General features: G+C 36.8%; 2 protein-coding genes across 2 annotated transcripts in view; one reads left to right on the forward strand and one right to left on the reverse strand.

The window, feature by feature from the left end:
• The window catches only part of MIGA1 (mitoguardin 1), a 34,980-nt gene extending 27,564 nt beyond the window's left edge, over positions 1–7,416 (reverse strand). Inside the window, exons 1-4 of the mRNA XM_029284537.1 lie at positions 7,305–7,416; positions 2,793–2,970; positions 1,662–1,798; positions 1,189–1,315 (exon numbers count right to left, since the gene is read on the reverse strand). Of these exons, the coding sequence (XP_029140370.1) occupies positions 1,189–1,315; positions 1,662–1,798; positions 2,793–2,970; positions 7,305–7,403 (541 nt within the window). The 5' untranslated portion in view covers positions 7,404–7,416. The remainder of the gene's footprint in view (positions 1–1,188; positions 1,316–1,661; positions 1,799–2,792; positions 2,971–7,304) is intronic.
• Positions 7,417–12,385: 4,969 nt separating this feature from the next.
• The window catches only part of USP33 (ubiquitin specific peptidase 33), a 37,172-nt gene continuing 24,589 nt past the window's right edge, over positions 12,386–24,968 (forward strand). The window contains exons 1-7 of the mRNA XM_029284536.1: positions 12,386–12,438; positions 17,975–18,096; positions 18,525–18,578; positions 21,458–21,520; positions 23,032–23,184; positions 24,120–24,222; positions 24,586–24,655. Of these exons, the coding sequence (XP_029140369.1) occupies positions 18,016–18,096; positions 18,525–18,578; positions 21,458–21,520; positions 23,032–23,184; positions 24,120–24,222; positions 24,586–24,655 (524 nt within the window). The 5' untranslated portion in view covers positions 12,386–12,438; positions 17,975–18,015. The remainder of the gene's footprint in view (positions 12,439–17,974; positions 18,097–18,524; positions 18,579–21,457; positions 21,521–23,031; positions 23,185–24,119; positions 24,223–24,585; positions 24,656–24,968) is intronic.

Below are 24,968 nucleotides of genomic sequence, written 5' to 3' on the forward strand. Positions count from 1 at the left end.
CATTTTCTTTGTTTTACCTGCAAGTGTGAATCACTCTTCCATAAGCACACTGTACTAGATGTCCCGGCTAGGAAATCCAGAGAGAGTGTGTCAAAATTCTAAACCCCACAAGAGATCTGCATTCAATTAGCTGTCTTTTCCTCCCCAATTTATTTTCCTGAAAGTATATTTGGAATACAGCTCTTAACACCCCAACAAGCGTAGTCAAAAGGGTTAATTGGATGGATTTAGTTTCCATCACACTGAAGTGTTAAGAATAAATCCCTCATATTCTTAGAAGTATAAGACTGAGTGGGAATAGTCAGACCAGGGTTCAACCTTTGTGCAATAATCCATCCTGAACTAATTCAGGGATTTGAAGAATGCTGTCATGATGCTTTTGAATTTTGGTGTTGGAGAAGATTCCTGAGACAGCCAATTAAACAAATAAATGGATCACAGAACAAATAAAGCTAGAATTCTCAACTGAGGCACAAATGACCAGGTTCATATTATTCTACTTGAGAGACAGTATGTGAGTACCCAGCTCTCATTAGAAATCTCTAACGTTGAGAAAGGAGAAAGAAAGAAAGAAAGAAAGAAAGAAAGAGAGAGAGAGAGAGAGAGAGAGAGAGAAAGAAAGAGAAAGAAAGAAAGAAAGAAAGAAAGAAAGAAAGAAAGAAAGAAAGAAAGAAAGACAGGGAGGAAGGAAGGAAGGAAGGAAGGAAGGAAGGAAGGAAGGAAGGAAGGAAGGAAGGAAGGAAGGAAGGAAGGAAGGAAGGAAGGAAGGAAAAAAAGAGAACAATCAGCAGCCAGGTGGATAGACTCAGTTACAGTGGCAGTCAGTACACTATTAAAAGACCTGAAAGGTCAAGTTAGAGATAGATCATCATGGACAACATCTACATGGTTGCTAAGAGTGGGCACTAACTTGATAGGATATAATCACTCAATCAATGCTAGGAGATTCAATAAGAAACCATTTTGTGAATCTGCATCTAATACTTTTACATAGCATCTATTAAAAAAAATCAATGCACCCATATCTTTTATTTAAAAAGGCATACTAGTTACAGTATTCTTTACATATATACAAATATATACAACAGCATATATTTTGCACTAAATGGTGAAATGTTTTAAAATCTATTTATTTTATTTTGTTATACCATACTTCTAATAATAATACCATAATTATTACATATTTACCCATCAAGTATAAATTTTCTGGAGTAGTTACTGGAATATTGACTAGCTTCATATTATCTTCATCTGCTTTATTCCAGGAATTAGAATTCACACAAACACAACTAGGACAAGAGGTGGCACTGTGGGCCTAATTTAAAAAAACAAACAAACATGTGCATGTAAGCCAAGGGAAATATAACAATTTATTTCTAGTAGTTGCGTTTTACTCTTTGGTTTCAGGAAAAATAAGTACAAAAATGAGAAAATCAAAAATAATTGTGGGCCTATAATAACTGATTTCCCTATTCTAGGAAAATAAGTAACCATTTCTTCGGAAATATTCATATATTATTTTCAGTCAAATGCTTTCCCAAAAAAAAGAAGTATGTGAATACAGCACTTGCTTTTTATAAAGAGTTCCTCAAGCAAAGAAAACAACCCTCTGTTTTTCATTTCTAAAACACATATAATAGTTCTCAATAGATTATACTTACTGAGGCCAAACTCTGCACGGAACCAGAATATTTATTGAAGAGATCACCACTGGCATGGATGTAAGATTGAAAACCTTTTTCTTTGATGGAATTCAGTGAAAGTGTTAGATTTTGTCTGCTACTGGAACAACTAGAATCTGTGGAGGTAAAGAGGGTGAATAATAGTGTTATTCACCTTACATGCGTCTTCTTTTCCATTAACTAAGGAAAAAGACTTTAGAAAAATCCTTCAGAGCCCAAATCTATGGCTGTGGAGCAATTTTGCGCCCTTCCCGCAGTCTGATCCGGGCTCCGGAGGCCTGGAAAAGACCTCCAGAGCCCAGATCTATGGCCACGGAGCAATTTTTGCCCCCCCCCGCGGCCTGATCCAGGCCTCCAGAGCTCGGATCAGGCTGCTGGGGGCCACAAAATTGCTCCGCAGCCACGGATCCAGGCAGCAGAGGTCTTTTCCAGGCCTCCGGAGCCCAGACCGTCTGCGGGGGACGCAAAATCGCTCCGCGGCCATAGATCCAGGCGGCAGAGGCCTTTTCCAGGCCTCCGGAGCTCCAGTCCAGCTTCTGCAGGCACATCGAAGTGTCCCCCGGCTTCAATTTGGTTCTCTGTTGCAGAGAACAGAGGTCTAAAGAACCATGAGATCACGTGAGATCAGTAGTGTGAGATCTCGCTCCACTGATTTCACGTCATCTTGCATTATTTTAGGCCTCCATTCTCTGCAAACATACCAAAGGCCTGGAGCAGCCAAGAAAGCGAAGATTCTCCATCTTCACAGGGTGAGTACTGAAGGCCTGGTGCCTAGGGAGACCCGTGGCGGGGGCAGAGAGGAAGGGAATAACCCGGGTGAGTGTTGCAGAGCCACTGCAGTCGCTCGTAAGGAAGAATAACTACTGTGGTGCTGCAATACTCGTAATTTCGGGAGTTGCTCGTAAGCACTCGGGGGCGCTCATCACGTAACATTGAACAAGCGTTAAGTGAACGCTCGTAACTCGGGGATTACCTATAATTGTAAGTTATGCAGCATAGACCTCTGATGCTTCATTGAAAGAAAGTCTCACTTCAATAAGGCTTACTTCCAAATAAGTATCAAGTAACTCTCTTTGAACATTAGTTTTTCATAGAGAAAATGTCGCCTACTTTTCTCTGACCCAGAAGTTTTTGCATAATCGAACATCAGATGGTCTGATTCCCATGGAGATGTTTTCCTGGTTTTCTTCCCACGTTTTCTTTTGAAGTGATGGGCAAGAAAAAGCACTGTTATGGCACTTGCTGCTGTTATCGCAAATAGTTTCTTTAGCCCTGGTGAGATTTTAACCTTAAAACAAATAGTTAAAAAAAGTTATATTACATTTGTGCAGAAATACAAAAAAAATATTTTTATAAGCATGTTACATTCATGTGTTAAATATGAATTCTGCATCCAATGATGTAGGCACTTCTATCAATATATGAACCTCAATTCACATTCCTTAGCATATTTTAAAGGAAACTGTAATTTAAAAAGTGTACAGATAATTTTAGTAACATAGCTGCCCAACTGTATGGCGAGTTACATTATTCTACTAACATTATATTTGAGACAAGTGCATTTGTTTGTAGTTATTTTGGTAAAATAAATGTTTTATTTTTTGCATTACTTCCAGAAAATCCAAAAAGTCGATTTCAAATGCCATGCCCTGCTACCAGGGACCTCAAAATGTGTTTTTGTGCATGAAAAGAAATGTGAAATTCAAAAATGCCACAATTTTCAGTGAAGATCTAATGGACTACAAAAATCCATATAGCTAAATATGCTGATGGGAAGGAAAGAAGGAGGCACAATGAAAATCAGCAGTGTGTGGCAGGCAGAATGGGAAGTTGATGGAGCCCATGGTAGAATGGGAAGAAAAGAAATACTATGAAGATTGATAGGTGTTGATGAGAACGTCATGGTGAGCTGGATAACGGGAAAGAGGGAGGAAAGTCACTATAAATGTTATGGAGGGAAAGACAGGAAGAGGGCAGGCAACATACCCAATGTGCGTCTGTGCTTATGCAGTGGAAAGACTACAAGGAAAAGGTGGCTTGTGGAAATATGTGTGGGAATGTAAATACATTTTATTTCTGCTCCTTTTACATTACATTGCATTCTCATTAATTTGCTGCTACAGGAAAAAAACATTTCTGTTATTTTTAATTAAAGGGGAAAATGAATATTTTTTTGAATTTCCAATTTTAATTATGAATTGAGAGGGTTTTTTTAAATGGCAGGGTTGGCCTAAGTGACAGGGATGAGACTCCCTAAAAAAAATCAAGATGGGGTGCGATATCCAAAATTTGGAAACCCTCACTCAGTACTCTAGCCATAGTTTTATCTGTAGAGATTACTTACTGAGAGTTCCCACGCTACATGAGATGCAGCAAGAGGGGATTGAGAGCCAAGGGTTTTCTGCAGGAGCTTCCTTCTTATGGAATGTCCTCCCATTAGACATAAGAATTGCACTCTCACCCCTAGTATTGTGGAAGTTTTTACAACATGGCTTTTAAACTATGTATTAGGGGTCTGAGACAAGAATGGGAGATGTACCTGCATTGGGATGAATCATATATAATGTACATTTTCCTATATGTTGTTCAAAGTTGCCTACTGGAAACAACATAGAAGAATTTGGAATCAGTCAATCCATAGAAGTTGGTAATGTTCCCACTGTTAAGCTTTTAGTGGTATGTACAGTGAATAAATGGATCAAAACTATATGGACAATACGTAATTGAATCAAATGTATTTATTTATCCTATCTATACAGCAGCCCATCTGCCAAAGGCACTCAGGATAACAATAAAAAATAAAAACAAATCAAATACACAATCCATTACATTACAGAAAAAAAGATCAAGGTCAAGGTTCTTGAAAAAAATCTTAATAGCAAATAACAACAATAACAGAGCTCCATTAATACTATAGTCCCAGTTCCAAGAGAAATAACCAGGTGTTCTTGGCCTTCTGGAAGGTCAGCAGCTTCAGGAATGTCCATCATCTCAGGGGGAAGGCTGTTTCACAAGACAGGTGCCATGAGAGAGATGGCACAATTCCTAGCAAACACCAAATAATACTACTTCACCTATGGGAACCAGGGCATGCTCACTCTGCCCAATCTGATGGGATGAACAGAAATCAACAGCCCAAAAAACGGTCCCATAAGTAACTTGGTCCCATCCCGAGTAGGGCTTCAAAGATAACGTTAACATTTTGAATAGTACTCCAAAGCCTGCAGGAAGCCATCGCAGCTCACAAAGCAGAGGTATTACATGTATATATTGTGGAGCATCCAATACCTCAAATGCCACTGCCTTCTGGACCAAATAAAGCTTCTAAATGTTTTCAAGGGCAGCCCACACATACAGCACATTTCAATAGTCCAGTCAGGAAGTGACTAAGGCATAAGTCACAAGAAGGCACAAGAAGCAACAGATGGAAACTAATCAAGGAGAGAAGCAACCTAGAACTAAGGAGAAACTTCCTGACAGTTAGAACAATTAACCAGTGGAACAACCTGCCTCCAGAAGTGGTGAATGCTCCAACACTGGAAGTTTTTAAGAAGAGACTGGACAGCCATTTGTCTGAAATGGTATAGGGTTTCCAGCCTGAGCAGGGGGTTGGACTAGATGACCTCCAAGGTCCCTTCCAACTTTATTATTATTATTATTGTGATAAGCGACCCATGAGCAATAGCTTTTGATCTAGGAACTGATGCAACTGACACACAAAATGCAATTGTATAAAGACTTTTCTGACCACACTGCTACTTGCTCTCAAGCAAGAGTCTTGAGCTCATGAGGTCTCCTAGATTATATACCAACTCTGTCTGGGATAATGTTACCCCAGGGGTCCCCAACCCCCGATCCGTGGACCAGTACCGGGCCACGGCATGCCAGCAACCAGGCCGCACAAACAAGCAAAGCCCCATCCGTTGGATGCAGGCAGCACACAAAACCATGCACCTTCCGGTCCGCGGAAAAACCTCTCTCCAAGAACTAGTCCCTGGTGCCCAAAAGGTTGGGAACCTCTGTGTTACCCCATCCAGAATCAATGGAAAAAAATCACTAGATATAGACGAGCCCTAAAACCCATAACAATGTGGTCTTGTCCGGGTAGGGCCAAAGCTTCTCCATCCAGATCTGCATAGCCTCTAGGCATTGGGAAAATATCTCTAAGGCATAATTTGGGTGACCCAAGACAGAGATATATACCTGAGTATCATCAGTATGCTATATTAATCAATAACCTCACCCAACCCAGGTTGGAGATAGATCATCCTAATCTGTGCTTATCATAATTAAGACTGGGTATGGACTCCAAAATACATAATCTATCAATCATAGTATCTACCATTGCTAGTGATATGTGACCACTAGAAACTTTGTTAGGGTACTGCTAATTATGAAATGGGACATTTTACTCTGTTTACCAGTTCCAAAAATGTAGCTGGATTTGTAGCTCTTTTGCTTTGCCTTCTCCCCAGTTTTCTCCCCACCCCAAGGGGAAAGCATACCTGACATTACCCAAAAGAATTGGGTTGATCTCTAGTAAAACAGCAGCAAAAATACATATAAATACACACTGAATTTATGGATCAAGCAAGTTAGGCTGCTGGATATAATAACTGCAAAGCAAGTTAGGCTGCTGGATATAATATGGATTTTCAAGCTTTTGAGCAGCATTTATTCATGTAAATAATAATCCCACATAGCATTCTATTGCTGTGCATGGTTTGTCTGGGACTGCGAAACAGCATTGTGAATATTATTACTTGCAGGTTTTGGAAAAAAAACCCCTTTTCTGAATCATATTTCTAATCTGCATTTTGCATACTTGAAGTATAAGATTGCAGACATATCCTTTTTTATTTTTATTTTCAATTTAAAATTTTTACAAAGAAACCTTTGCTCATCCACACTGTAGCATAACTCACAAGCAAGTCTATGTTTAGTGTAACTTGCAACAAATAATTATTAACTTCATTTTTTTCTTTGTTTCTTCTTTTAGCTTAATCATTACCCTAACCCAGGAGTGTCAAACTGCCGGCCCGCAGGCCGGATGTGTCATGGCGAAACCGCACCCACCCCATTGCCAGCAATGGAAAAAAAGTTGTGATACGTCACGACACTTCACGTGACGTTGCAAGTTTGACACCCCTGCCCTAACCTGTTTTAAATACAAGTATCCCTCTAACAAAAAAAAAAAACCCTGCAATTAATGTATTCCTAATTTCACAGATCACAATAAGTAAGTCAACTTTCAAGAGTTTCATATCAATGTATCAGTTAAGGCACACTCAACAGAAAATCTGTAGGATATCAACACCACTGAATCTATAGAAAGAAACCAGAAAAAAACTCTCTTTTATTAGTCCATGAAATTCAGCAATAATAATAATAATAACAACAACAACAACAACAACAACCACCACCTAAGGGAATAGAAGGGAAGGAGGGTGTGGTTCTTAGCAAGATAGCATTGGAACATATTTTCCATGCAATAATAATACAAACTAGTAACATATACTTCTATGCATATAAACTTTACTTTAATAAAATAAAGACATATATTAAAAAGCACTCCTAGGCATTTGAAACAGAGCTATAAAGAACAACAAATGCAATCATTACCTGTATCAATGAATTATACCAGGAGAGTGGAAGATCAAATACTCTTAAAGCTGCAGTCTTCAAAGGCAAACGTGTCTCGTTAGCAGCATCTTCTGACATTGCTCCTTCTTTCCTATATCATCATCTACTAATGCTAAATCAGAATCATATTATCTGGGTTAGATAGTCTGCCAAAGAGAGATAAATATTGAACTAGCTTTGAAATATTCCTTCAATAGGTTGGTTTCAGTCTAAGGGTACCATAAAGAAAACTGCATGCAGTAATACACCCTGACTATTGCGGAGAGCACAATGTTTGAGCTTTTCAGTAATGACTAATTCTAGCTGCCTTTCTATAGCCACATGCCCAGGAATAAGCTCCATTTAACTCAATGGAATTCCGAGTAAATTAAAGGTTGTATTATAAACCAACAGTTAAAATCTGAGAGGCAAAATGCCTCAAGTCACGGAAGGAAAGCAGATTATTCTTGAAAAATATATGATTTCAGTTACACTCATCAATTAGAAATATTCATGAGCTTGTAATGTATTTCTTAACTTCCAAAACAGCTTCACATAAAAATTTTAATTAGCCTAAAACACAAAGATATATTAGACCAAACAATATTTCTGCACAACTGAGATATGCATGCACTAACTTTCCTTGATGTTGTTGCACTGCTAAATCTCTTGATCTAATTGCCAGAGGAGATACAATTCCTAAACTCCAAATGAACATTTAGAATTAACAGGAAATTTAGCTCTTGTTACTTCTACAACTGTATTGAAAAGCATGAGTTGGTTTTTTTTATAAATGACTTGAGAGAGGAAGAGCAAAGAATCTTAAAAGACTCCATTGCTTATTTCAAAGACCTGTATAATTATATCCCCATGGGTTAGCAGAGGTATCCCTCGAGTCCAGGGTGATAAACAAGATAATGGATGCTTGGGATGATGTAAATATGAAACTGTGGCTACGGATGACAGGACCTTATAATTTTCTAAAAACCCAGTATATTGACCACGATATCTTCATCATCTGCTAGACTGAAGACTTCTCTGTCCTGTTTGGGTGAGATGGGCAGCTCTTCTTATACAGAGGAAATCAATCTTTTGCCATCGCTTAAAAAAAAGCATAATAAACTCATTAAGTTGGAAGGACTTCTGTCAGTTACCTCTGCAGGTATGTCAGCCAGCTCAGCTTTAGACGATGCACTCCTTGTTTCTCCTTTGCACCAGTCCTTGCTTTTGCTAGCAGTTTCTGATGGAGCTGTTAGGAAGAGGAAGATGCAGGCAAATAGAGAAACCATAGAGATAGAAATGTAGAGCAACGTGACTCCTGGATAAGAATTTGATTAGTGGTCTTTATAAATATTGAATATTAGATGTATAAGACCTAACGCATCATCCTTATGTTAAAAAGGGTTGCAGGAGGAGATGGTGACATGAATTCAGGGACTGGATTGGATTCATTTTTGTCTCAACCTGAGATATGTTTTGCAAGAGATATTTTTCTTAAGAGGATACAGGTTAGATTGGAACAAAATAGAGGCTGTTATCCTGTGAGGCTGCCTCAGAAGAATGACTCTGTGACATAGAAGTAAGACACAGAGCTTAGATGGTTAAAAAAAAGCTATATTTGTCATTACACTGATTAAGATAAATTCTTAACAACAACTGGGTTTTCAAAACCAATGTATTTTTCTTTCTTTTGCCATAGTATTATTGCCTTTGTATTACTGCCTTTATTATTATTGCTATCATATTACCATTTCTGAGATCTCCATTTAGTCTGTAAGGCACTGATTTACCTCTGAAGGTAGAACACAGAGGGGCAAAGAGTTGTGGTTAACTTCCTTTTCCAGACTAGAGCCAATTAGATATAGCACACTAAATTTAGGTCTTTCTTTTGCATTTATTTATTTCTCATGGGAGACCTTAAGATCCCCCATTTGAGATTCCTGTTGTCTGAAACTTCATTTTCTTAATCAAAATAAAGTTTAGGCCTGAACATAGCTCTGAGTTAAGTTGGTCCTTGATCACTGATATCTTTTAGATGTATCAATTGTTACTTATAGGGATGCTTAATTTTACTGAAGGAGTGGCCAAAATGTAGTGTATAAGGTATCTTCAGGATGGACACATTCACATATATTTTCTTTCACATGTGCTGCACTCATAGAACATAGAATAATAGAGTTTGGAAGAGACCTTGGAGGTCTTCTAGTCCAACCCTCCTATTCAATGGTTGTCCAACCTCTTTTTGAAAATCTCCAATGAAGGAGCACCTGCAACTTCTGGAGGAAAGCTATTCCACTGATAAATTGTCCTCACTGTCAGGAAATTTCTCAATTCTAGGTTAGATCTCTCTTTAATAATCTTCCACCTATTACTCCTTGTCCTGTCCTCAAGTGCTTTGGAGAAATGGTTGACCCTGTCTTCTTTGTGACAGCCCTTCAAGTATTGGAAAACTAGTCCTTCTGTTCATTAGACTAGACATAATTAGTCCCTGCAACTTTTCATCATATAGCTTAGCTCCCAGGTCCCTTATCATCTTTGTGGCTTTTCTCTGCACTCTAGAGTCTCAGCATTTTTTTTTTGGTATTGTTAGCAGAACTGGATACATTATTCCAAGTGTGGTCTTATCAGTGCAGTATAAAGTGGTATTATCACTTCATGTAATCTTAATACAGGTAGTCCTTGACTTAAAACCACAACTGAGCCCAAAATTTCTGTTGCTAATCAAGACATTTGTTAAGAGAATTTTGACCCATTTCATGACCCTTTTGCCACAGCTTTTAAGTAAATCATTACAGTTATTAAGTAACATAGTTGTTAAGTGAATCTGGCTTCCCCATTGACTTTGCAGAAGATTGCAAAAGGTGATCACATGCCTGGGACACTGCAACCATCATAGATATGAGTCAATTGTCAAGAATCTGAATTTTGATGCCACAACAGTCAAAAGTGTGAAAAACAGTCATAAGTCATGTCACTTTTTTCAATGCCATTGTAACTTCAGTCACTAAATGAATTGTTGTAAATCGAGGGTTACCTGTACTATCCCTCTGTTGATGCAGCAACTTGTACATGGCCCTTTTTTGTTCCTCTTGTCTATAGGATTTTGCTTAGATATAAGGCACTCTGCTTTTCTATTTTTCTACAAATATCAGAGTTGAAGATGTATTTGCAGAAATTCCAGTCTCCACTGCTCAAATATCTTGCCACTTTCAATTTTATACACTTTAAATCAGTTTTGTCTCTATTGAACGCAGTGGAGTTTTTCTTTGGATTACCAAATTTTGGTTCCAAAAACCTAGTAACCACTAGATTGTAGAAAAGAGATGTGGAAAACATTCTTTACTATTATCCTATGGTCATCCAGAATTTTGCATTTCATATAAAGAAACCCTCGCCACTGTAATCAAGTCCATCTACCTTGCTGCTGTTTTCTTCTCTTCTTTCTTTCCACCATTTCCATTATTAGAGCCTTCTCCAGTTCTTTGCATAATATGTCCAGAGTATGAAAATTTGAGCCTGGCCGTTTCTTTTTCAAATGAACTTTGGGTCGATCTGTTTGATGATCCATTTGTCTCTTGGTATTTTCAGGAGTCTTCTCCAACATCAAAGTTCAAAAGCTTCAATACTCTTCCTATCCTTCTTCAAAGTACAACTTTTGCTTCCTTAAGAATATCACAGGGAATATTGTGACTTGAACATTTCTGACTGTTATATAGACACATTACAACATCTGAATATGTTTTCCAAAGACTTGATGGCTATTCTGCCAAGTAATATCTACACTATAATGATAGGGGATGTTTAATTTAGTTTGAATTAAGTACTGGATTCCCTTTTTCAAGTACTGTCCATAAGAGGAACTAAGATGGCACTAAGTCTGCATTAAATTAAGAAAATTAAACAGAATAACTGTTTCCATATTAGGAAACTTATATGCAACTATGTTTAATATTAGCGATCATGATACAGAATAGATTGAATGCATAGAATAAAGTACCATTGTAGGTCAATGGATATTGATCTTAAATTAGTTGAGAACTGTAGTTTAAATTAAGAACTGTAGTTTAAGTGTTAAAATTACAGTGTAGTTTTAACACTGCAAAGTCAATGTTAAAAAGTAACATGCTAGAAGTGCTCCATTGATTTGCCATTAGTTATTATGAAGTGGAGAAATGGCACAAGTGGAGTCAGAATAAGATCGCAGCAAACCCATTTTTAGGGCTATCGGATCCTTGCTGCAAATATTCTGACGACTACTAGATGGTAGAAAAGACATTCAGAAAAATTCTAACTCGATCCTGCCTTCCTCTGGTATCCGGATTTTGCAGTCCAGATCCGGTAACGCTATTTCTTTTTCATTGGAAATTACAACTAAGATAAGAGGCTCTCCTGGCCTAAACGCGCCCCATGGTAGGTTAACTTCGGGGTAGCAGCCAAAAACCTGAAGACATCCAGAACTTTGGTTCTTAATTTTTCTAGATCTATGAGGCAGTATTTCGTTGAAGGCAAAACACAGGCAGAAATGTGCTTCCGAGATCAAAGGAAATCAAACCGAATAAAAAGCAAGGCTCTCCGCGTAAGCTTCTCTTGAGAACCGGCTTATTGAAAGGCCGGCCTTTCGAAGCTAGCCTCCTCCTTTCCTTGCACGAGGGATCTACCGATTCCTACCGTCAGCTTTGAGCGCAGGCGCGCTCCTACCTGCGAGCTTGTCACCTCCGGGACAAGAAATTCCACCGCCGCCATCTTTGCTTTGGGCACTCTAGCCTTCTACTCCAGCCCCCTAGAGCCCCAGGAAAGCCAGCGACGCCATCTTTGTTGCGGGGCTGCTCAGGAGAGTTGAGAGGCGCCGGCGTTCGGGAGCCCGCTGGAAAAAAAAGGGGAGAAAAGCGAAGGAAACCGGGGCGTCTCCTCGTCTTCCTCCTCCTCCAGGCGCTCTGGGACGCGTTTAGTGTTCCTGGACTAGCCTGAGGATACGAGTGAGGAGAAGGACGAAGAAGAGAAGGAGCGGTGGCTTTGAGATGGAGAAACCGTTAAGGATGTAAGGAAAACCTTGAGGTTTTCGGATGAAATTCCACCCCTTGCCCTCAGGACCTTGAGGGGTGTATTCAGGGGACGAGTTTACCTGCTGCTGCCGGTAAGAAGTCCGTTTTCTTCCTTCAGGAACCAGTTTTAGGCTCTTCCCAGCTTTCTCTCTCTGAACCATAGCTCAAGTCTGGAATCTAGTTCCGGACCGCTTTGTAGATCTAAAAGATATGAGGCCGGTGCTTTTGAAGCCTCTGAACATGTGCAGAGTCCCTTCCTGGATGAAGCCTCTGCGTTTCTAAAGAGAACCGAGGCTTCTCCTTGAGGGAGGCATCCCCCCCTGGGGTCCAGATATTTTCCTAAGTTTAAAAAAAATAAATTCTGAAGGAGAGATGCCCGCCTTAGATCCAGAGATAAATGAGATTATTTTTGGAACCATAATATAGCTGAATAATGCTTAATTTATGAAGCTCGAAGATGCACTGAGCCATTTACTGCTTTATACAGGAAGAATGGCTGTAAGACTTCAGGGAATGAAAATACAAAGCTGTTCTATTTCATAAGGCAGTGCTATTTTAAAATATGTTGGGTTTTTTTTATTTCCACTAACCTGAAAAAAAAGGAAGTACAGGTATCTCAAACCTGTGGGATAAAAGATATATTTGTTGGTGAGAGCAGGAGAGGGAAATTAGAGGATTAACTTGAGGTCAGTGTATTGCTTCATTTAAATGCTGCCACTTCATTTAATAAACAGTTGGGAAATCTGTTCTGTAATGCAGAACACAATTAAATATAGGGATGGAAGACAACTCAGCTGCAGCTTGCAGTAATGCTGGGGCAGCAGTTTTACTGCAAAAAGATCAATCAGCAGAATACACTGCAGCACAGCGTACATGCATTTTTTTAATTCTCCAAGAATGAAATGAAAATCCAGGTATCCTAGATTATAGCACTAAACTTAGTGTTGTTGCTTTGGATAATTGGATATCTTGAAATGCTTTGACTTAACACAGTTGACTAGGCATATAAAGAGTTGAGTTATTGTGAAATTGTTTCTTTTATGATACTGAACTCTTGGGGAAGAATAGAAAGAAAAAATAAATGGATTAGGTAACAGTCATCAGAAAATATTTTATTTTCTAGATCTATGAGGCAGTATTTCGTTGAAGGGAAAACATCCTTCCTTATAAATATATCTCTGAACATACAGTAGTATATAAATAGGATTAGCCACATGTATAAAAAAGCCATGAATATATTCATGAAAAAAATTACAAATTATTCTCATATTGAATATATTAATTTTTCACATTGCATTAGAGGTAAGGGTTATGGTTTTGAAAAAAAGAAAAGAATAAATATAATTTGCTTAAATACAGGAAGAGTAAAGCAGGTATTGAAACCATCTGTTGTTTATTAATGTATGACATTTACTTCTTGCTGTAATTCTATATATACTATTTGACGCTCACAATATAAAGAAGCAGAATAGCAACAAATTTAAAGAACAATAAAAAATAAATGCACCTACATTCCAAATAACATCTGGTCTCATCCCCCAAATGCTTTCCAGAATAGCTACATTTTGAGAAGCTTCTAGAAGGCAACTGTAGTTGGAACCAAATGCACATGTAGGAGATCATTAGAGGGCCAGTCCAACAACAGGTGTGGGCTGTCTAACTTCCAAAAAATGGAGGACAACTTGCTGTTTCTCTTGGCAGGATCAAAATGGTTGGATTGATTCCAGTGGAGAGATGAGTGGTCCAAAGTAACCCAATACCAAACCTTAAAGGGTTTTATAGGTTAAAACCACCATTTTAAATTGTACTTGAAAGCAGATAGGAAACAGGGTCCACAAAATATGTGCATTATGTGCCCTAGCATTCAGGCCATGCATTTTGCACCAACTAAAGATTCACCATGGTATTTAAAAGCAGCCCCGTATAGAACATATTGTACTAGTCATAGTGATGAAGGTGCAACCTACCATAGGAAAATCTTTCTGTCCCAAGTAAAGTCATGATTGACATACCAGTGTAGCTGGGCAAAGTTTCCCCTGGCCACAACTTTGGAGATAGTGAATTAGAAAAAAAATGAGTTATCCACAAATTGCTATTTTTAATGGGGCTTGCGTAGAAACATGCTGATATTTATTTATTAACATTATATCCTGTCCCAATCTAATACTGTCAACAGCTTCCTTAGGGGGAAAAATGAAAGCATAGCTAAATAACATAAAAATAACATTAACAAAACACATGAGAAAACAGAAAGAAAAATAAATAAAATATGGTACAGTGCTTAAATTAAAAGAATGTCCTCTGAAATAACTCAATCTTTGAGCATTTTTCTGAAGGTTAATAAGGTAATGGCCAGTCTGATCTCTATTATAAGATTATTCCAAAACAGAAAAGCAGAGTCTTCTAACTTCACGCTCTCTCCCCACCTCATCCTGGAAGTGTGTGGGATTTATAAGTAGCTCCTTTCCAAAGAATCCAGTTAGTCAGGTCAATTCCAAGGAAGTGTTCCTTCAGATATCAAGCCGTAAAGGCCTTTATAACATAACACCATGTGTTTAGAGAGCTACCAACAGCCAATGGGCAATTAGTTCAAGGCCTGTAGACTTTGTGTTATACACCTATTGTTCAGAATTTATGAATATGTGAGCCGTTTTACTACATTGTAAAGCTGCATTGACAGAATCTTGCTAGTCTGAAAGTACAATTCTCCACCCAGACTCTTTACAACTGAGAAACCAGGGAGTATCTCTGCTGAGTCTCTTGCCCTGCCTATTATCCAGTATTCTTATCTAATTGTTCCCTTGACAGTATCTCTATGCCCGTCTCCCAAAGCCTTTCCCACACATCATTACATATATTCAGGTATGAACCCTAACTGAAAAAAGTCCAAATAATTCATTTCTTCTAAGGTACTATGACATTAGTCTACTACTGCTATCTCAATAACCTTCCCTAAAAAGGAAGGTTGGAGAATGGACAATAGTTATCTAAATTCTTTGGATCTGGGAATGGGTTTTTCCCAAGTAGTACACCCTTCTCCTTCAAAACTATTGATTAATCCCCCCTCTTGCTATTTCTTAGATCCATGCATCCATCCATCCTACTTTCCACAATAGCCAGGATGGGCAAAAGTCCAAAGAATAGGTGGCAAGTGATAACCTAGTTAGTGTCTAATCCATGTATTTGAAATTTATACAATAGACCAGTGATGGCAAACCTTTTAGAGGCCAAGTGCCCAAACCACAACCCAAAACCCACTTATTTATCGCAAAGTGCCAGGACATTGCGGTGCCCTCGGGGGGGGCATTGGGTGTGGCCCACTGAGTGGGCATGGTTGTGATTGTCACAGCAGACTGGGTGGGCGTGGTTGGGGTGGGCATGGCCACCTCGATGCTGCTCATGGGGGATGCCTGTGGGGGCCAGAAAGGTTTGGGGGAGATCCAGGGGGTCTCTGGCGGGTAGGACGGTGGGCAGGAGGCCCAGCATAGATGGGGGGAGGCATGCGATCCTAGCTGGGACTGGGGGGCCATGGCACCAGTGAGGACCCGGCTTTCCCTGCTCGGGGTGGCCTTTGGCTTGCTAGATGTGGGCGTGCTCTACCACCTCTACTCGAACTCGCTAGCTGGCCGCTTTGCCTCCTTTGGGCTGGGTGCGGCTGCCACCCCAGGCAACAGCAGCAGCCTAATGGACCTGCACAAGCTACTGGCAATGGTGGCACGCATGCCCACAGAGAGGGCTCCGAGTGACACCTCTGGCACGCGTGCCATAGGTTCGCCACCACTGCAATAGACTAGAAGGAATTCCAAAATAATAGGATATGTTGCCCTAGCTAGTTTGTTTTTGGGATTTATGTGCCACCCATCTCCAGAGGTTACTTCAACATTAGTTACATCAAGTACTCTGCCCATATGAAGTCAAGAATATAGAAAATTAGAACAACTCTGATGAAATGCTGTGCAAAATGACCACAGTAACCAGTCGAAAGCCATTTATTTCAAATAGACAAGATTTCAAAAATACACCAACATGCTAGTTGTATACCTTAATTCAAAACACTATATTGTCCCTTGTTCTTTTTTACATAATATCATTTGTTCTGTTGTGAAGTATAACCACTACTTTAAAAACACTGGAAAATAAAGGAAATAGCTTCTCATTGTATCCTTTAGCTCAGCTAAAGGAGAAGTGAGAAGAACAAGGATAATGTAAACCCAAGGCTAATCTGGGTATATTTTTTTACCAATAACACTTATTTAACATTGCATCAAAGGGATCAAATATTTCTTCCAACAGTATGTTTAACTGCATATTGATTTAAATGTTTTTTTGAGGTTTTGGCAAGAAATTCCAATGGGTGATGCTATTGAATATTTTCCTCCATTACAAGCTCAATAATTGTCATGAAGGCTAAAACTTAAATCTAGTTAATCTTCTAGTAATAAAACTCATCTTCTGATCTGAAAAAAGGCAACTGTGTGTGCTAAGTCCTAAAAGCAAAGTCTCTCCATGTCACTAATGTTATAGAATTACAAATTAGCATTTAATGTTTTATATTGGGTTGTGAACTCTACAAAACATAAAAGGAATCACCATTTACATAGAAATGTGAAAAATAAATAAATACTATATTGTATTATAGTCATCCATGCAAGGGAGGAACAAGGGATGAAATGTATATTGCAACATGAATTCTGTGCTTTTCATGCTTGTCTGCAATGTCATGGTGCAAATTAAGGTGAAGCTTATGTTGTGATGTCACAGTGCATGTTTCATCATTTTGGCATCATTGTGATTTGGAATCAATGTTTATGTTGCATTACATAGCAATGGCAATGGCACTTAGATTTATACAGTGGTTCATAATGCTTTACAGCACTCTCTAAGCAGTTTACAGAGTCAGCATATTGCCCCCAACAATCTCAATCCTCATTTTACCGATTTCGGAAGGATGGAAGGCTGTTGAGCTGTTCAGAATCGAACTCCTGGATTGAGCAGTGAGTTAGCTTGCAGTACTGCATTCTAACCACTGCACCACCATGGTTCTTACATAGAGTATATTCACAGTTTTTCTTATTAAGTGTTTTCCAAATTTGATTTAGATATACTAACAAGTACCAGGATATTATAAAACAAGTCCTACTGTAAAGCAAGCATTTGATTTATTTTAATTGTGTATCAAAAGCATTTCTTACAAAAATAGTATTTGAAAGGGAATCTTTGCAAAGCTTGCTGGCACTCCTTCTGAAAGCATTATAGTAGCCATATCCGTTGAAAGACTGACAAAACTGCTTTGAAAGTTGTTCCCATGGGCATGCACAAAAATACTTTTGCTAGGTTACATAGGCACATATGGCTGATGACAGCTTATGAAGCAGCCATATTTGGAGGAATGATTCATTTGTACTAACATGTTCTGTGGTCCGCCCCTTTTCAGTGCTTTTCATAGCTCTAGTCTTCAATCGTCCATTCTTTTTTTTTTTTGCGTTATTCTATATTCATTCCATAATGTTAATATAAATGATATAAAATTATATAATCTTTTTCATTTTTAATAAACTTTGCTGCATATTGTTTGTTGTACAATTACATTTCATAATACTATAATAGTATTTTGTTCTTGATATGTAGATGATATTGTTTATAAATACTTGAACGTGACTGCGATTAAAATGCCACACCAAAACAATGATTGCTCACATTTGGAATCTGTTGGTGAGATAACCAAAGAAGACTTGATACACAAATCTCATGTGAGTTTCTGTTTATAATCTTTTTGTTGTATTCATCTTTGCTTCATTCTTAAATTCTCATCTTTGTCATTTAAGTAAGGTCAGTGTGTGTTAGTTGTTAAGGTGTTATTAAATTAATGATTGGGAAGAAGTCATGAAGTTTTACTTAATTTATTAAGTGGAGAATGTAGATATCATGTATTTATGGACTAGATGTAATGTACATTAATAAAAGATTTTGAAACCAAAAATGTCATAATATTTTAGTAACATAATTTGTACATGCAATACTTGAAAAATCAAAATAAGCATCTATTTTAAAATAATAGTTTTTAAGTTGTTATGCAATAAGTATTTAGTATTTCCAGTATAATAATAGAGTTTCTCTTTTTTGTTCCATATTAGCTAATTTTATTAACTAACTGCCTGATTCCTTGATGTTTTTATAGGGGACTTGTCAAGACTGCAAGGTAAAAGGACCAAATCTGTGGGCATGCTTAGAGGTAAGCAGAATTAACATATATAATATGCAATGACTAAGAGTTTCTCTTTCTGAAAATGCAGCTTTGCCAGGCATTAACTCTGCAACCACTATTTATTCATCAATGACTGTGATTGATCTCTAGTCAGAACTAGAATTATTTGAAATTTCTGGATGGTGTGATTGTATGCAAATTGTATATTGTTTTCTTAATGAGGGCTACATTTCAAATCCATTTTTGAGCTCTGCTTAGCATTTGCAAGGTTGGCAATCAAGTCTAGTGCTCTAACAGTCGAACCACAGTACACAGGTTAACATTCCATTTTTATTGGAAATGTGGGATGAAATGTATGTTAAGTTCCTATTACGTTGTTCCAGAGAACATTTTTAAGATAATTGAGGAGAGCCATATAGTTTTATAAAGTCTCTTTTGTGAAAAAATAGTTTACTACATAAATGGAATGGCATATGAAAAACTTTTTAACATGTGCCTGTGTTTTCTTACTGAAGTCACTTTATATTTTAACTCTTAATTCTGTTAATCAGAAGAATTTAGTGTAACATACATATAAACTGCCTTATAATAATTTAACATTAAACTAAGAATTTATATCAATTCAAATAAATTGATGCATTTCATTCTTTATGTTTTTGTTAGCTATTCAATTGCATAACAGCTTTCCAGGGAGATATAATTTTTAACCATGCTTATAAACATAAGCTTTCTACGTTATCATAGTCATTTATCTTTAGTCAGATAAATGAATTGCATTTGAAAAGCATTGGTCGATGTTAAAGATCATTATGTAATGTTATGAAACCTTTTTATAATATATATTTTGCTTCAAGTAATTATAGGGTTACGGATAAAGTTTGGCCATATAAGACTAATTGTTGAATAGGGTGCCTTGGAAATTAAATTTATAAATAAATATGCATTTGATATGATTTAAGCAATCATTGAAAAGAGTAATAGCTCTAAAGGATACATAATTGACTGTAAAATGCTATATTTTTATATATAACTTTATTAAATTGTTTTTAAAAAGGAAGATAAAAACTAATGTAAAGTAAACAGAAAAGAAAAAGAAAAAGTCAGAAAGAAAGCTAAAATGCAGGAAAGGGAAAAAAAGAAAAAAAAAGATACAAAGAAGTGAACTATGTGGTCGTATGTGTGAAACATTTTATCCAATGGGCATTGTTTCCTGGAAAATGGCAAAAAAAAACCCAAACCACACAAAATGTGATTATATAGCTGCAGGATGTTGCAACCAGCTGGTTGCCAAGTGTCTAAAATGTAATCACGTCACTATGGGTGTGGTGCAGCAGTTTGTAACTTCAAGAACTAATCATAAGTAATTTTTTTTGAGTATATCACAACTTTCAATGTTAAGCGACCAGTCTTAAGTCAAGGACTGCCTGTATCTCACGATAATTTAGTTATTTGTGTTTGCCTATTATTCCTTGTCTATAAAATGCTTCTTGTGCTGAGAGCCATAAAAGTGTTTTGGAGCACAATCTGTGTTTGGATCTATTCTCAATACGGCACATCTAACATAATGATTTTTAAAATTTACATTAACCTTAATTTTATTGTACCACAAATAACCATGCATTTTTCTAACTCTTAAGCCTTCTATTTCTCAGCAGCACCCCTCTTTTATCCAATCCAAAATACAAGCTGTAAGCTACAAAATAAAAGCAAGCTGCAGAATATAATTTTAAAATAGGTAGACCCCATTTTCCTTTCCTTTGCATCTTGAAATATATTTAACTCATGTTTTTTCCTGACACACAAATCTAGATATATCCTTCTGCCACTGTTTAAATGGTGCATCAGTTGTCAAAACAAGTATTGTTTAAAACAAAAACATCACTCTAGGCAAGACATTCAATTTTATTACAGAGAGTCTCCCCAAGCAATTCAGTTGTAGTTTCTGTATGATACTGTACTGAACCTAAAAATAAAATAAACATCTGGATTGTTTATTACAAGGGCAAAACATTAATTTGTAGGTAATTCAGCTTCTAAAATAAATACAAATCCTTTTAGCAGAATATAAATTCCTTTATATGGTGATTGAAGGGAATAGCATTTCACTTCTGGTTTTGTAATTTTTTGTACTGTTAGAATGGATAATTATTTATGGAAACCTAAATAGAAAATGCTTTGCTGTGAATTAATTAAAATGGTTCCAAAAGATTGCATAACAGATTTGTTAATATAAGTATGACCATTTTGGTCCTTTCCATAAATCTTTTTCCACAATCTTATTCACCATGCCTCTTCAAAGGCTTTCTTTGGCACTATCATTGTTCTATTTTTAAGGTGATTCTAGTAGTTATTTGCTATGGTGTAGGGCAGTGATGGCGAACCTTTTAGAGACCGAATGCCCAAACTGCAACCCAAAACCCACTTATGTATCGTTGGATGCTGGGTGGGAGTGGCCAATTGGGTGGGCGTGGCCCATTGGGTGGGCATGGCTGCGGTGGTAATGGCAGACTGGGTGGGACTAAAAAGTGCAATCAATCAATTCCAACTTTGTGAGATCTTTTTTTTTTCTGAGAGAAGTTGAAATTGATTGATTGGTTGAACTTCTTTTATTTCACACGGCGGTGGAGGCCGAAAGCAAAAAGGTTTTATAAAACCCAGCTGAAGGCCTGCGTGCCCACAGAGAGGGCTCTGCATGCCACCTGTGGCACGCATGCCATAGGTTTGCCACCACGGGTGTAGGGTTTCCTGCCTGAGCAGAGGGTTGGACTTGATGACCTCCAAGGTCCCTTCCAACTTTATTATTATTATTATTATGTTCTATTTCCTATGAAACCTGCAGTGGGTTTAGGTGTTTATTATTGTAATGGATTGCATCTTGTTAATGGTTACTTTGTTTGGTTTAACAGAATAGATGCTCCTATGTTGGTTGTGGGGAGTCACATATAGATCATAGCACCATACATTCAGAGGTATGTTTGCATATTCGTCTGACAGTTTATACAATCTTCACAGTTCAGAATTTCTTGATGTTCTGTGGTTACACATAGCATTCTATCCTGCCACATTTTTCTAATGATTTATTTATATGCATGATTAACAGAAATTTGAATAGCTTTATGTTGGAATCCCCGAATAATTCAATTATGTATAATTTATTCAGTAATTTATATACTATTTTTCTGAGGAATTCGGTGAGCAAAAAAAAAATTTGAAAACAAGCATATAAAAATATGAAAATATTAGCCAAACTAAGGAAATGAAAACAAGTTATAATTCTGAATTATTTAATTGTTCAAGAATGGTTTATTAAAATCATAGTCATCTAAATTGATATTGATAATAATGTTTATTCTGAATACTGAATAAGGTATGTGGAACAGGTAAAATATAATCTTTGTAAGCTGCTTTTAAGCATTAAACTATTTGACGTGTATATTGTTTGCCAATATTTTGATACTTTTGTTAGTAATATGATAACTAAGTGAATAGCTACTAATGTTCACAGTATGCAATGAAGTAAAATGTGTTTGTTTGATAAATGTTTATGAAAATTATAACATGTTATGATTGAACTTGTAATTCCCAAAATATTTCTACTAAAGGGGGCATTATGTAGAAACTTGATGTTGGAAGAGAAATGATTGCAAAACACCATTTCAATTCCGAACCAGTAAAACTGCATTATTTTGCAGTACTTGAGATTCTTGAAGCAAGGGAAACACACTCTAAACCAGGGGTCCCCAACCCCCCGGTCCGTGGACCAGTACCGGGCCGCGGCATGCCAGCAACCAGGCCGCACAAACAAAGCCCCATCCGCAGGATGCAGGCAGCACACAAAATCACACTCTCTGCGGTCTATGGAAAAACCTCTCTCCACGTAACCGGTCCCTGGTGCCCAAAAGGTTGGGGACCTCTGCTCTAGACAACATTAATCTGAACAAGAAATGCTCTGTTCCATGGAAAGGATACTAATAATTATACAGGGCCAGGAGATTTGCTGTTATTTTGTTTGGTATGGTATTCCCTTGAAACTGTTGACCTTTTAATATATGTGGACTTAACCGTCTCTCTCACTCATTTTCCTTGTGCATGATCTGCTAAAGATTATATAAAGTACAAATTATAAGGCAATAATGGTGGTGGGTGGGTAAATATATGAGTCAGTATTTGAGATGCTATATCAGGAGCAGAGAATCCCAGGTTTTAATTGTCTCTTAAAGAAGCAAATTGGCTAATTTAGGACCACTCATTCACTCATTCTTAGACTCTCGATTGGAATCTGTATACTAAAAGCATAGGACCACAATAGGGACAATTAGAGTCTATAATCATTAATAAAGCTGCAGTGGATTGATTTAGACTGTGTCTGGATGTGTATACAGAATATGTACAGTACAAAGAGAGAGAGTTATACTGTGCACTTCATATTGGTGTTGACCATAATAAAAAAAATCTCATTTATTAGTATTTTGTTTTCTAGGAAACAAAGCACTGTTTAACAGTTAATCTTACAACACTTCGTATCTGGTGTTACGCATGCAGCAAAGAAGTGTTTCTGGATAGAAAGCTAAAAACTCATTCTTCCTTACAAAATGTACGGTTATCTTCCCCTGGTCCAGAACATATCATACAGGTAATCAGGCATGAATTCTACTAGGATTTTATAGGGCGATAACATTTCTTGCTATTCCTGTTGGGATTTGTAATATTGTAACTAGAAAAGGAGAGTTTTATTCTTCTGTCTGACAGCATGAAGAAAAATATTTTAAAAGAAGGTTTAATATGAGAAATGTATGCCTTTACAAAAGAATTGTGCTTATAAATGTTATAATATAAATGTTAACAAAATATAACTGTTTTTGCAATCCTAGGTGATTTCCTTGAAAATCAAAATATGTATCAGTATTTATAATTGAGACAGTAATATAGCTATTTTTATATAAGTTATGTTTGTGTTGTGGCTTTGAATCCAAACAGCTCCTCACCAAGGATTTTTTGGCGAGTATTAAAAAATTAATTAATTCTTTAAATATTAAGTATTAAGACCTGCAGATTGACAAGAGAAGAATATTTGATTTAGATATATTTATGTAGAAATATGCTTAAAAGTAATAAAATAATTCTAGCTTTTACTGCATGTTTTTTGTAGTATACATGTCTCAATTCCTTCTGTGAATAGACTGTGTTTATTTATGTGCACAATATTTATTTAAACTATGATCTATCTGATAACAGAACTAAGAAATATCCCAAAATATTACATCAAAGCTATTGCATCGTTAATTTATAATACGCAGCTATTCTATAAAGCAGATGAAACCATTTCTATTGCCAGACAGTATGTTGTGGCAGATTTATGTTCCTACATGAGAGTTTCTTTTAGCCAAGTTATATTATTCAATGAAATTATGATATTATACATCATTAAATTTTTGGCTTTGCATGGAAAACATATACTGGAAATTGATGTAAATATCTTCATAGACTCTTTAGGAAAAAGAAAAAGAAAAGTCATAATGTTTTTGAAGAACGCTACTTAGAATTTGCTTTTTTTAATCTTTCATTAAGGATATTAAGCTACCCAGTATCCCTACACTGAAAATTCCTTTAATTGCAACATTTGATGACCTAGATGTACAAGTTGATGAAGAAGATGAATTAAAGGCTAGAGGTAATACAATAGGGTAATTCACATGACTATTATTAAATGAACAAGTTAATAATATAATTGCAATTAATTGATTTTTAAGGGTTAACAAAAATGTTCTGTTGCTAGGATGTGCTTGGTTTCTCATGGGAACATAGCCTAAAAATGGGAATGTAGTTAGATGGCAAATGTCACACATTGTCATATATGCAGATTTCTGTATGATAGTATTATAGTAACATTGTTTTCAGGATAAAAAATACTCAGAAATTCTGTAAATACTATAAAAAAGCTGATTCTAAATTTCTACAGAATGAAGACTTATTTATATCCTGTACACACTGTAACTTTTTCATTGGCTTGCTAAGCAGTGTTTCTTATATACAGGTTTGACGGGCTTGAGAAATATTGGAAACACCTGTTACATGAATGCAGCTTTACAAGCACTTTCAAACTGGTAAAAAAATGAATATAAAACTGTTAGTGTTTTCCTTTCCTTTAGCCAGAAATTTCAGTCAGAAATCTAGGGAAAAGATAAAAGATAAATAAGTAGCCATGTAAGAGAGTTACCTTATTTATTTATTTTATTTATTAATTGCATTTATATCCCGCCCTTCTCCTTACGGACTCAGGGCGGCTGACAAATTCGATAAAATACTAACATATATACATATTATGCCTAATTAAAAATTTAATTAAAACGAAATATTTAAATATGTCCAATTAAAAGTAATTTAAAACCCCTATAAAATCCCTTAGGCCAGTCCCGC

The sequence above is a fragment of the Protobothrops mucrosquamatus genome, unplaced genomic scaffold (assembly GCF_001527695.2).
Source record: "Protobothrops mucrosquamatus isolate PMUCROS unplaced genomic scaffold, P.Mucros_1.0 scaffold702, whole genome shotgun sequence".
NCBI classification, from domain to species: domain Eukaryota; kingdom Metazoa; phylum Chordata; class Lepidosauria; order Squamata; family Viperidae; genus Protobothrops; species Protobothrops mucrosquamatus.